At 59.4% G+C, this 12,361-nt stretch overlaps 1 protein-coding gene across 1 annotated transcript in view; it reads right to left on the bottom strand.

Annotated features, from left to right (window-relative positions):
* PAPPA2 (pappalysin 2) overlaps window positions 1-11,660 on the bottom strand; it is a 97,185-nt gene extending 85,525 nt beyond the window's left edge. Inside the window, 3 exon segments of the mRNA XM_055725315.1 lie at window positions 4,137-4,549; window positions 4,551-5,200; window positions 11,168-11,660. Coding sequence (XP_055581290.1) covers window positions 4,137-4,549; window positions 4,551-5,200; window positions 11,168-11,660 — 1,556 coding nt within the window.
* Between the last annotated feature and the right edge of the window lie 701 nt (window positions 11,661-12,361).

Here is a 12,361-nt window from a genome sequence, read left to right as displayed (position 1 = left end):
GTCTTGTTAATCAGGTACTCTTTAATATCACAGCTGTGGTCATCCCTGTGGAGGCCACCAAGGGGCTGGAAACGCCTTGTCATTTTTCACCTCCTTTTGTCACTTGGGTGTTTTCTGCCATTACTTTGGGTACTGAGATGAAAGGCTCAGCTCTCCACTTTGCTCTCCAGGCTCTTCTCCAGTTTTTCTCTTCGCATTAACTGTGTCACACACCAGACTCTCATTGACTAACTGCCGGAGGGGGACCCTCACTGGGTGTTAATTGCTGTTAATGAGCTGTTGCTGCTTTCCTTCCAAGAGCACCAATTACAACAGCACTCAGGCAGTGCAAGAAGATGCATGTCTGCAGCAAATCAAGGCAAATTTTACTCCAGACCCTGGCATTACACTACCAGAAACTCCTGGAAAATGCTTGAAATCAGGAGGAGACTGGGTGAAGGATGACAGCAGGCAGCTCTCCTGCCACTGCCTGGCCCCTTGTTCTTCATGTGGTGGGTCAGGGCGAATAAGAAGTCCCTGACTTGCTTCCTATGGCTCCTGTTGTGGTGCCTTGCGGGGATGTCTACACTCAGCTGCTCACCTGAGCTCTCCCTCGAGTCTCCCTCACCCACAAGAACACAGCCCCACTGGTGGATTGTACACAGGGGTGGTGGCCCAGCTGGCTTAGAGCATAGTGGGACTTGTGTCCCACATGCTACTAAAGGAGGTGCAAGAATGACTCAACGAGATGGCTTGATGGTCTGGGTGTTGTGCACAGAAACGCCGCCATCATTTCACAATCATTTCCTATCCCAGAGCTGGGGGCAGCTCCTACCTCAGCTGCAGCGGGGTCTATCCCTACCAGAGCTTTATAATTCTTCCTTCCCAAGCCCATTTCCCTCGCCTGCTAAGCATGGGCGAGGGTATACACTAGCACGAAGTGTGGCCCTAGAAGTATGCTGAGATGTCCACCAGCTAAGAAGCACTAGAGCTACTGCTGTTCCTAAGGCTTCTCACTCCGGTTGGCCTTTCCCAAAGCTGCAGCCCAAGGAAAGGAGATTTTAAATGAGGGATGTGCTAAGATGGTAAAAGCTTTTGCATGAGCACTTAAGGTCATGTGAGTTAAGACAAGGTATCGAGACCCTTCACCAAAACAAACTGAATCTGTTTACAATGCTAGTAAGAAATTGCGCAGTGTCTCACTCTTCCTCGTTTGGATTATTTTCAGCTGTATTAAGAAACATTTGCATCCAAACCACTCTTCCTGAGAGCCTGGAAATGAAATACAGCAGAACTGATCTACTCCATCAAAACAGATCCCAACATTTTTGTCTTGCCACCTTGATCTGAAAGGAGATCTGGAGAGCGCTGTCTGCAGTGGGGTTTCCCTCTCCCTCGGCTCTCCCAGATCTGCAGCTCCCTCCTGGGCTCTGAAACACAGGTCTGCCACAGCTATGAAAAAGCACAGGCATCTCGGTGGGGCAGCAGCCAGCTCGCTCCCCTCCAGTTACAGACCGAAAACTGTTGTTCCCATTGAAGCACCTGACTCCTGTTGCACCGCGTTTCCGCAGTCTGTTAAATTTTATTTCACGTTATTTCTCCTGTTTTGGCTTCCACCCTAAAAATCTTCTCTAACTTCCCCAGCTGCCTTGCTCCTTATAAAAGTTCATTTAAGTGTAATACCGTACGAGCAAACCCAAAGCTCTGCCTGAACAAAACACCTTGCGCTAAGGTTGCCTGGTTGTATATCTCGGGATTCATCCACCAGCTTTGGGGGGATCAACACTGACCTGGCCATGCCCTTGTTTTTTCCCAAACCCACGTTACCAATTTCCCAGTGGTTCTCCCACAAACATATAGATTAATCCCCAGGAGCCAGGGTACCCTCAGCAGAGATGAGCCCCGGCGGGGGGGCGGGGGGGGTGTCTACCAGCACCTCTGAAGAAGCCACCCAAAGGCAGGTCAGAATTGCTCAGCAGCAATTCTGTGTCTAAATTCAGGATTCAACTCAAGCCCCCAGGTTTCCCAAATGCCAGGCACACTGGATTACGTTTTTCAGAGCTTAGCCTACAAACTGTCAATCTCATCTTCTGCACAGGCCAATGAGGTCTGCGGAAAGAAAATTGCAAAAGATTTGTTATTTCCCTAGTGTTCCCATTTTCCCATTCCTTTCCCACAGAAGCAAGGTTTTTGTTTTTGTTTTGTTTTCTTTTCTTTTCTTTCCCAGCTTTCAGGGGAAAATACTGACAAATGGAAGCCCTGATTCATACCAGCAAAAATTTGGCCTTTTTTAATTTAAGGTGGAACCCTTCTTGTCTGAGGATGAAAACATTTCTCTAACTACACCCAGAGAGCAAGGACCGAAGCAAAGGCGAGCGGCGCTGGTTGCTCGTGGCCAGCACCAGCGGAGCTGTTGCACAGGCAGGAGAGCCACCATGCAGGCAGGGCAGGACAGCTGCCCAGCTCCCCGTGCTCGGGAAAGCGCTGCCCATGCTCGCTCACAGGGATGGGAAACAAGGGAGGCACAGGGCGGTGATGGTGCTTGTCACCAAAGAGACTTCCAGGGGTGGGAAAACATCTTCTGACTGGGTGCTCAGGCAGAGGCATGGTGTGAGGCTCTGTGGCCAGGGGGATGTGTTGGAAGAAAGGCTCCCCATCCTCCTCCCGTGTTTTCTCAGATGACCGAAGGATGTGTGAGAAAGGCTCAGGAAGGGAGGAAGGGAAGCGCTGCTCCTCTCCCATCACCACCGCCTGAGCAGAGACACCTCCATCCCTCCTCCCTCTGTGTCCCACTTGGGAAGCACCAGAGAGAACAAGCAGGCTTGGGAAGAAAGGATTTATGGCCACAGCCTACCTGCTCCCACAGCCTAGGGGAAAAAAAGTGAAGGAGAAAGAAGATCAAAGGAACAATATGTTCCTAAAACCCTTTCTTGCAGCTTTTCTCCCCAGGTGCTGCCACCTGCACTGCACCTCTCCCGCTCCAGTAGTCATCTCTGCCCATCACTGGGAGCCAGCAACAGGGAATGAGCAATTTGCTCTGACACTGAGACAGAAACAGCTTAAAAAAAAAAAAAAAAAAAAAAAAGGAAAAGCCATGACTTTTTTTTTCCCTTCCCCTTCTCCAGCCAGAAAGCACATTTGGCAGAGCCCTGAGTGCTGGAAGCCATCAGCGGGGCTGCTGGCACTTCAGAGGCTCTGAGGAGGAGGGCAGGTGTGTGCAAGCCACTGACCGCACTGAGGACACTGTCCCTGCTGCCCCGGAGTCCCCCATCATGCTGGGGGATCCCCTTCTCCATCCTGCCTCAGCTGCTGCCTCCAAAGGGCCGCAGGGAAAGCAAGGGTCCCCTAACACCATGGGTTGATGCTCCATGGAGTAATGTGGGTTTTGCAGGGTTTTGCACCTGTGGCACAAGGTAAAGGTACACGTCCTCCTCCAGCACTGAGCAGCCACCCCATGCCTTTGACTGAAGAGGGGGATTTTCTCCCCCCACCACCATTTCGCTTTGAGGTGTGGGGTTCGATCAGCCCCTGCCTGTGCCCAGCCAAGGACATCACCCTGGCAGCATCACTCCCCAGGGTGAGGTTTGGGGAGGCTCCCACACAGCAACCCACACCTTACCAAATCCTGCCACTCACACCTAGCATTGTCACCTCCTTCTTCCCCCCCCCCCCCCCCCCCCAGCACTCAGGCAAAGGCATTTTGAATATAGATTCAGAAATCAGGCTTTTAGACAGGTCCGGGGAAGGTGGGGAAGGGGCAGCAATCACCCGCTTGCATCCCATGCAGGGGGCTTAGGGGGAGCAGCACCTTTTGCACGGGGCGGCTCTGCCCCACCCTGGGAATGCCCACAGTCCTACTGGTGTGTCACCAGAGACTGGCAGCTCTGCACTGGGAACCCCCTGTCTGGGGGAGGGGGTGTCCCCATCAGCCCATCCTCATTTTGGTGGGGAAAAACATTTAACGGCAGGGCATCACAGAGGGATTTACTCGCCATCGATGGCAAGCACACCCATCCTGGAGGAAAATGCCCCTCTGCCTTCCTACACCAGAAAGCCACCAGTAAGGAGCAACACCCAGGTGCAGAATGGGTGTCAGGAAGAGGGTGTACCCCATCCCCTGATGTGCCACCCCCCCACCACCCAAGCCTTGCACCTACCGCTGAGGTGAGTCAGGGTCGAAGCAGGTTCTGGCCACGTCGGTGGCCCGTGGGTCGCAGCAGTCACCATCATCGAAGTCGTCCAACATGTTGTTGCACTCCATGTGGCAGACGCCATCGCGGCGCTTCCAGGAGAAGCAGCGGCCAGGCCGGCGGCAGTCCCCGCCATCGTAGCCAGTCAAGGGATGCTCGCACTCGGGGTCACAGCGCTCGTTGCCCACCTTGCTGGGCTCGCAGCCCAGGAGGATGGCACGGCGGCGCAGGGAGGAGTTGCGTACCTCCAGCAAGCTGAGCTGCCAGGAGATGTTGTAGGGTCGGAAAGCTTCACTCAGTGCCTGATGTTGCCACCAAACCTGCTCCCGGCTGACCGTTGGCCGCCCACCATCATCCTCCGCCAGGTTCACCACCCGGTACCCGCACCACCTTCCCGCTCCGCAGCGGCCAGTGCTGGTTGTAGTGGGAGACCAGCTCCACATTATCACAGGCAGTCTGCCCGCAGGCAGGGGGGCCCAGTGGCTGTAGGACAGGGGACAGCAGGGATGGCAGCACCCGCTGCTGGGGGAAGGCACCCTCCCGAAAAGGCATCCAGAGCTCCTCCAGGGTGGCGAAGCCAGTGGCCAGAGCCAGCCCTGCCGCCCCCCCGGCTGCCCCCTCTAGGAAGGGACGCTGGAGATGGGGCTGGGACAGGGCGCCTTGCCACAGGGCCAGCCCAGCCAGGTGTCCCCGGAAAGCATGCGCGGTCCCCCAGGCGTCCCCCCCCAGCAGCAGCGTGCGGCAGGAGGCCATGAAGGTGCTGTGCAGGGGTCCCCGCTGTGCGCCAGCACGGCCCACCCGTGCCCCGTCCACGTAGAGGGCCATCCACCGCCCGTCGTAGCTGGCAGCCAGGTGGGTCCATGCCTCGGGGCGGTAGCGGTGGTAGGCGGTCACCTCAGTGGCGGTGGCTGCCCGGTCCGTGCGGAGGGAGAAGAAGAAACGGGCATCCTTCTTGCCACCGAGCTGCAAGGCGCGGATGCCCAGTGCCCAGCCCTTATCGCTGGCCGTGTGCGAGCAGTTGTCAAAGACACCTACAGTGGGGATGGGGATGGAGAGAGAGGAGAGCTGGTGAGGACCAGAGAGCATTGCAGCTCCTCCCCGGCACACGAGCCGGGTCCTTGGCAGCAGGACAGCTCTTGGCAGGGCTGCAGGGAGGCTCCCGCTGCCGTGGGTAAATGAAGGTGGCCAGAGGCTGGGCAATAGGTGCTGCACCAGGGGGGACTCCTCATCCCCCATCCAAAATCATTTGGATGAGCAGGTGGAATAGCCAAGAGGGACAGCAGGGCCAGAAAGGTGGGATTGGAGAGGGGAGGAAGAGCCTGGACGGGAGGAGAGGCTGAAGAGCAAGGTGTTTCTGAGCTGCTCTCTGCAGGAGCACTCCTGCGGGATGGGATTAGAGGCTAAGCTTTTTATCTGCAGGCCAAAGCTTTTAAGAATTAGAGCACAGCAACCCAAAGCAAAACAGCCTCCTCCAGGGACTGCTTCCCCGACAGCTTCCAGGCAGATTTACAGCTTTCCTTTATGCTCCAGTTTTCCTCCTAGTCATGCATCCAGCGCAGGCGGGCGAGGGTCAGAGGGGATGCACTCCCTCCAGCCAAGCAGGTGCACTCCTCAGCCCCTAAGGTCTCCCGAGCATAAATCCAGCCCCAGGAATAGCTTTGGGATCAGCCTCTCCCTGTGTGCCCAAGCATGTTGCAAACCTGTGTTTTAGGCTGGGCAAGACCTGGAGCTCTGCTGACTTTCCCCAAAACTCAGGCTGCTGAGCACCCATGGTCAAGAACCAGAGGCTCACAGGCACCGAACACCCTTGGGAATGAATGGCCATAAGGCACAAATACTGGCAAGGGCAAAAGGACCCACTGCTTGGAATAAATGCTTCTGAGCTCCTGAATCACCACAGCCAGGACATTCACGCAGGTCATTGGGGTGAGTGAGCTTGAAGGCACACTTTGAGCCTCACCGGTGGCATCTTCTGGGAGCCCCACCGTCTCTCAGTCACCACCCCAACAAATCACTTCCAGATGCAGCGGTGCCCTGATGCTGCTGAAACCTGCTGCTGCACCTGGAGGCCCTTTTTGTATTACTGCTGAGGTATTTCTTATGCTCCAGCCTGCTTTTCCCTGCTGCACTAGTTCTCCTGCCCCTCACCATGCCACTTCCATTGCATGCACTGCCTGCCCATCTCTGTGACATCAGGGCATCATGGGCCAAAACAAGGCATTCCTGCCCTGTCCCACTGCCTCACCTGTCCCTGGGGACGCTCAGCATGACACTCTGGGGAAACTGTACCTGCTGCCAGGGTTGCAAAGAGGCTGGACAGAGGCAGAGGTGTAGAGGAGCAGGAGTTCCAAGAGGAGCAGGATCTCCTGGCTTTCAGCCAGGGGATGTGACTAAAGCCAGGTTACCATGACCCCACATCTCCCCCACCAGCCCTCATAAACGTGACTGGCAAAGGTCACATCAAGCCCCACCGCACCCCAGGAAGCGGCACCCCTCCCTCCATCCACGCCTTTCACCAAGGACGAGATGGGTGGTGGCCTATTAGCCATCCCATGGTCGTAACCACCCTGGGCACGGATCCCTGCCACTGCTCACTACAAAGGCAGCCATGCACAAAGGCTCCGTGGGCGGATGGGCTTTGGCCAACTCTTGTTTTCTGGTGGATTGTGAAAGGGAAGCAGAAAGACCAGAGGAAGCTGAGACAAGGAGAAGCCAAAAAAGCAGGAGACAGGCAAAGGAGCCTTGCAGGCGTGAGAAGGCAAAGCTGGAGAGTATTTTTGGGCTGGGTGCTGGCTGACAGGTGCTTAGACCTGCATGTTTGAAAGCCATCTTCTAGTATTTGGTCCTCACCAGGCACAGGGCTTGGTACCTCCTCTCTTAGGAAAATTTATGCATTTCACCTTGAAGTGATTTAGAGTGCCCCAAATTTGATCAAACACTAAGGAAAATACAGGGCAAACAGTGTCAGGGGTGGAGCAGCCTTCTGGGGTGAGTGTGAACTAGCATCCTTGCAAACCAATGAGGAGCCAAGCCAAGCCTGGAAGTGCCTGACAAGTTCAAACCTGGCCAAAAGAACCTTAAATGAGCCTAAAACCAGGTCTGGCGACTTCATCAAAGGGATGCAAGTAAGGCCGACGTCAGCTCTACAACAGGGGCAGGAAAGCCACCACAGCAGAGGCAGGTGTTTCCTAGACATGGCCAGGGATGCCATCCTGGTGCAGTGGCAGCAAAGGAGCGTGCAGGCAGAGCAGCACCTTCCAAGGCTGGAAACCACTGCAGAATGGTGAAGCAGAGCCATCCAGCACCAGGTGCTGACATTTCCCGAGGGCGTCCACAAGAAACCACCAGGGAACCAGTTTCAAAGACCTTGGAATCTGCCAAGGAACTTGGCCTTTTGTCCTGGGGCAACCCAGCAGGAAGGGGAAGAGCTGTTTGCAGAGGGGGTACAAGGTGATCTCCTCAACACCTGTAAGTGCAGCTCTCCCTCTGATCCATCAGGTGGGAAAGGGGATCTCTAACCTGGTGTGCGATGTCCATCAGTGCTTAGGGTGATAGCTTTGGGGTTTAAAACAAGCATTTAAAACAGTGCAAAAAATTAAGAGAAATGTGTCTGCCAGGAAAGGTGTCCTATGGAGAAAAAGCCTCCAAAGAGACAAAGTGCACCACTTTGTAAGGACCACACTTGAAGTAGCATCTTCTCCCACTGGGGCCAGGAGCTTTGAAGCACAAGGCATAGTTCAGCCATGCTTTGAGACTCGGATACCAGGGGGAAATCAGCTGCTAAAGCTCTGGAGGGTCTGACGCAGGCTATGAGCCCCTAGCTGTGCCATGAGAGCAGCTGGCCTGAGCGGATGGTCACCCCTTGGGACGTGCAGTGGTGAGCAGCTTGGGGACCTGAGAAGGACACCTGGGCTTAGAAACCACAGCAGTGTGGGACTGCCTCTGGTGAGGGATCTTCTGACCCAACAAAACCATCTTTCATGTGAGTAAAAACAAACTTCAGCCAGGCACAAGGGGAAATCCCTTTGGGGTTTACAGAAGCAAAGCAGGGATGGATGGAGAGAAGACAAAAAAAAGCAGAAAAAGAAAGGGCATCACATGAAGGGACTCTCATCTGCTGCCCAAAGAAGGATGTGGAAGAGGGACCACTCTCCTTCCCTGGGGGTGACTGTGGCAGAACATTGGGGTTATACCCCAGCAGAATCCCTCCCATGCAAGAGGGGCTAACAGGTATGAACAGCTCCACCCAGGGTGGCTCTAAAGCAAAATGTGACATGTACAGGAACAAAGCCCCAACCCATGAGCCTTTAATCCAAGCAGCAGTCACACCAGCCAACAGGACAGTTTGCTTTGCCTGGATGAAGCTGCTCAACCTGGCCTTATTTCCCTGGCAATGGTGCTGGGAGATGCTCAGCTCTGCCCTGCTTTCCTCCCACCTTCCCTACCACATGGACACCTGGAGCATCTCCAGCTCCTCCACAGCTTTGGACCACCTCACGGCTCACTCCCCTCTCTCCCAACGGAGCAGGAGCAGCAGATCAGAGGCAGAGCCAGCACCTGTCGAAGGGCTGGCAGCTGCCTGCATCATCTGCTCGCGTGAAACACCAGCAGCACTGGCCTGTCCCCCTTCACCACCCACACCCACCCGGGTTCCAGCTGTAGGGAGACGGTGGGAAAAGGACAGTGACTCAGACAGCCGGGGGTGCCGGGGTCTGACTCAAACCCTGGAGCTCGAAGGCCGGGGGATATTACCCAAGTGAGTGCCAGCACCCACTGTCGGTGCTTTCAGCACTAACAAAGGTCCCACCCTCCACAAGGAAATTAATTAAAAAAATAATAATAATTAAAAAAAAAACCACCACACTGGCTAGCTGGGAAAAGTAAAACCCAACACCTGCAGGCCAGACCTCCAGATGCAAACAGCTGCGCTGCCGATGTGATGGCTGGGAAGTGTGCTCCGTGCATCCCAAGCCACTGCCTGCCAGCGGGGAGGCAGCAAGGACCCCGGTGGGAAGGTGGACAGCAAGGGGAGCGCTAGGTAGTTTCCTTGTGCACAGCTGCTTTTCCCATCTGCCACCCAGCCTCTAGCCTGTCCCTCCCTCTTCCAGAGCAAAGATACAGCTCTCACCTCTGCGAGCCGGGAAGGGAAAATAAGGAAATGGGCCAGGCGGTGACCAAAGCAGGGGGAGGTTCAGAGGAGCGCTCGCAGGCGGAGGGAGAGTTGGGATAGAGAGAGGGTTTCCCCAACCAGTCAGCTTGGCTGGGGCAGCACAGAAACACAGCCCCCGCTGTGGGGACCCCAGACATCCCATGAGAGCTGTACATCTTGGCACTGCCACGCATTCCCAGCCCTGCCCGGCATCACTGTGCTGTCCTGCTGTGCTCGTGCCCTGCCACAAACACCCATCCTGGTGCAGCTGCATGAAGCACCACTGCAGGAGGTGACATCTGCCCCACTCTGTGCCTGTGTGCCAGTCCTCTCCATCTCCTCAGGCTCTCCATCACAGAATCATTGAATCGTTTAGATAGGAAAAGACCTTTAAGACTGATCCCAACCATTAACCCACCACTGCCAAGCCCACCACTAACCCGTGTCCCTAAGTGCCACATCTGAACATCTGTTAAACACCTCCAGGGATGGTGGCTCAACCATGTCCCTGGGCAGCCTGGTCCAGTGCCTGACAACCCTTTCAGTGAAGATGTTTTACCCAATACCCAATCTAAGCCTCCCCTGGCACAGCTTGAAGCTGTTGCCTCGTGTCCTATTGCTTGTTACTTGGGAGAAGAGACCGATCCCAACCTTTCTCCTTTCAGGCAGCTGTAGGGAGCAATAAGGCACCCCCTGAGCCCCCTTTTCTCCAGGCTGAACAGCCCCGGCTCCCCTAACCGCCCCTTATCAGTCTTGCCCACCACCTGCCTGCCTTAGCAGAGTGATGGGGTGATTCCCGGGAACGAGGCACCTAGGGCCACCCCTGCCCCGCAGCCGCCCCGCTGAGCCCCAGGACCCCGCAGCCGCCCCGAAGAGCCCCGGGACCCCGCAGCCCCCCCGCAGAGCCCCGGGGGCCGGCAGCCGCCCCGCAGAGCCCCGGGGGTCCGCAGCCGCCCCGCTGAGCCCCGGGGGTCCGCAGCCGCCCCGCAGAGCCCCGGGGGTCCGCAGCCGCCCCGCTGAGCCCCGGGGGTCCGCAGCCGCCCCGCTGAGCCCCGGGGGTCCGCAGCCGCCCCGAAGAGCCCCGGGGGCCGCAGCCGCCCCGCAGAGCCCCGGGACCCCGCAGCCGCCCCGAAGAGCCCCGGGACCCCGCAGCCCCCCCGCAGAGCCCCGGGGGCCGGCAGCCGCCCCGCAGAGCCCCGGGGGCCGCAGCCGCCCCGCTGAGCCCCAGGACCCCGCAGCCGCCCCGAAGAGCCCCGGGGGCCGTAGCCGCCCCGCAGAGCCCCGGGACCCCGCAGCCGCCCCGAAGAGCCCCGGGGGCCACGGCCCGGGTGCGGGGCCGGGGCCGTGCGTGCGGCGCGGCTGCCACCGTGCGGCCGCCCGCCCCGGGGACCCGCCGGGAGCCCGGCCAGGCGGGCGGGGAGCCCGGGCAGCCGCGGCCGCTGAGCCCGGCGGGGAGCCCCGGCGAGCCCCGGCCTGCCCGCGGCCCCGGGGTCGGGGCGAGGGGGAGGGACGGGGGAGGGGGTTGTCGGGCGAAGCGCGTCCCTCCAAGGGACCTTCCAGCTCCCGGCGGGAGGAGAGGGAGAAACCAGACAGGAGCCGGGGGGGGCGGGCTGGAAGGACGGGGCGGGGGGGAAAGCGAGGGGAGGGGATGTCTTAGGGTTTGGTCTCAAGGGAAGGAGGACCATTTCACGCCTGGGGTGCTGCGGACGCGGGTGGGGGCGCGGGGTGTCACCTGCCACAGCGGAGAAGGCAGGTGAGCCCCCCCCACGCCTCCTCCGCCCCGGGGGGGGAGGTTTTGGGATTGGGGTCGGGTCCCCATCCCTCCCGCCCGCCCGCCGGCGGGGTTTACCTGCGATGATGGCCGGGTTGCTCTGTCCGCCCTCCGCCTTCACCCACACCTCCAGGGTGAACTCCTCCCGCGGGATGTCGGGCAGCGCCTCCGGCCGCGCCGCCAGCTGCTCCCGGCCGCCCGAGAAGTACAGGGCGGGCAGCGGCCGCTGCCGGGGGGGGCTCGGCACCTGCGGCCCCCGGCCCCGCAGCCTCTCCCTCCGGCCCTGGCCGTCCGCCTCTCCCCCCGGCTCCTCGCCGCCTCCCCCGGCGCCCCGAGGTCTCCGGCTCCGCGGCCGCTCGGAGCTCGGCGGGGCGGCAGCGCCGAGCGCCCCGTGCGCGCCGGGACGCTGCGGGTACAGCCCGTAGGGGTGATGCGGAGGGGCGGCCCGGCGGCCCCGTGCCTCCATCCCGCACCCGGAGACCGGCGGAGGCTCGGGGGGCCGGGGGTCCCCGCGGGGCAGGCTGAGCAGCGCCAGCAGCAGCGCAGCCAGGGGCGCCCCGCCGCGCAGCATCCTCCTTGGGGACGAAGTGTGTTGGGGGGGGGGGGTCGGCCCCGGGGGAGGGGGGCGCTCAGGGGGGCGGCGGGCGGCAGCGCCGGGGCATCCTCCCCCGGCCCCCGCCGCAGCCGCTGCCCCCAACTTTTCCCCGGCACCGCTCTCCTCCCCTCTGCTCCTGCGGGAGGAGGAGGAGGAGGAGGAAGAGGAGGAGGAGGAGAAGGAGGGCGAGAGCACCGCGCCGGGGACCCCCCTTCTGCCTGCAGCCGGGGTTCCCGGGGCACGGCAGCCCCTGCGCGGCTCCCTGCGCTGCCCGGCTCTGCCTGCGGGAGCGGGGGATGCGTTAGACGCCCTTATCTAGAAAGCCCCGAGGCGCTCTGCTCCCCCCCACCCCCCCACCCCCCCCTAAGGAGGGGTGTGGAGGGGGGGGCTGCCTTATTTAAAGATGATTATGTCCAATCTAATAAACCCCTGTGCGGAGCATCGCCCTCCCTTTCCCTCCGCCCTCCCGGGCGCTGCTCAGGATGCTGGCGGGGAGGGGATGTGGAGGGACCAAACGGGCGCTGGGTCCCATCCCCTCCCCGCCCCGGCGGTTTTGGGGCAGCACCTGCCCTGTCCTTGCCGTTATCAGCGGTGGCAACCTGGGCTGCTCCTGGCTTGGCCCAGTAGCCTTCCCCACAGACACACTCGCTACCTCTCTCATTCCTCCACTTGGCAGT

Source organism: Falco cherrug, chromosome 12, assembly GCF_023634085.1.
Source record: "Falco cherrug isolate bFalChe1 chromosome 12, bFalChe1.pri, whole genome shotgun sequence".
Taxonomy (NCBI): Eukaryota; Metazoa; Chordata; class Aves; order Falconiformes; family Falconidae; genus Falco; species Falco cherrug.
This window is presented reverse-complemented; position numbering and strand designations above follow the sequence as displayed.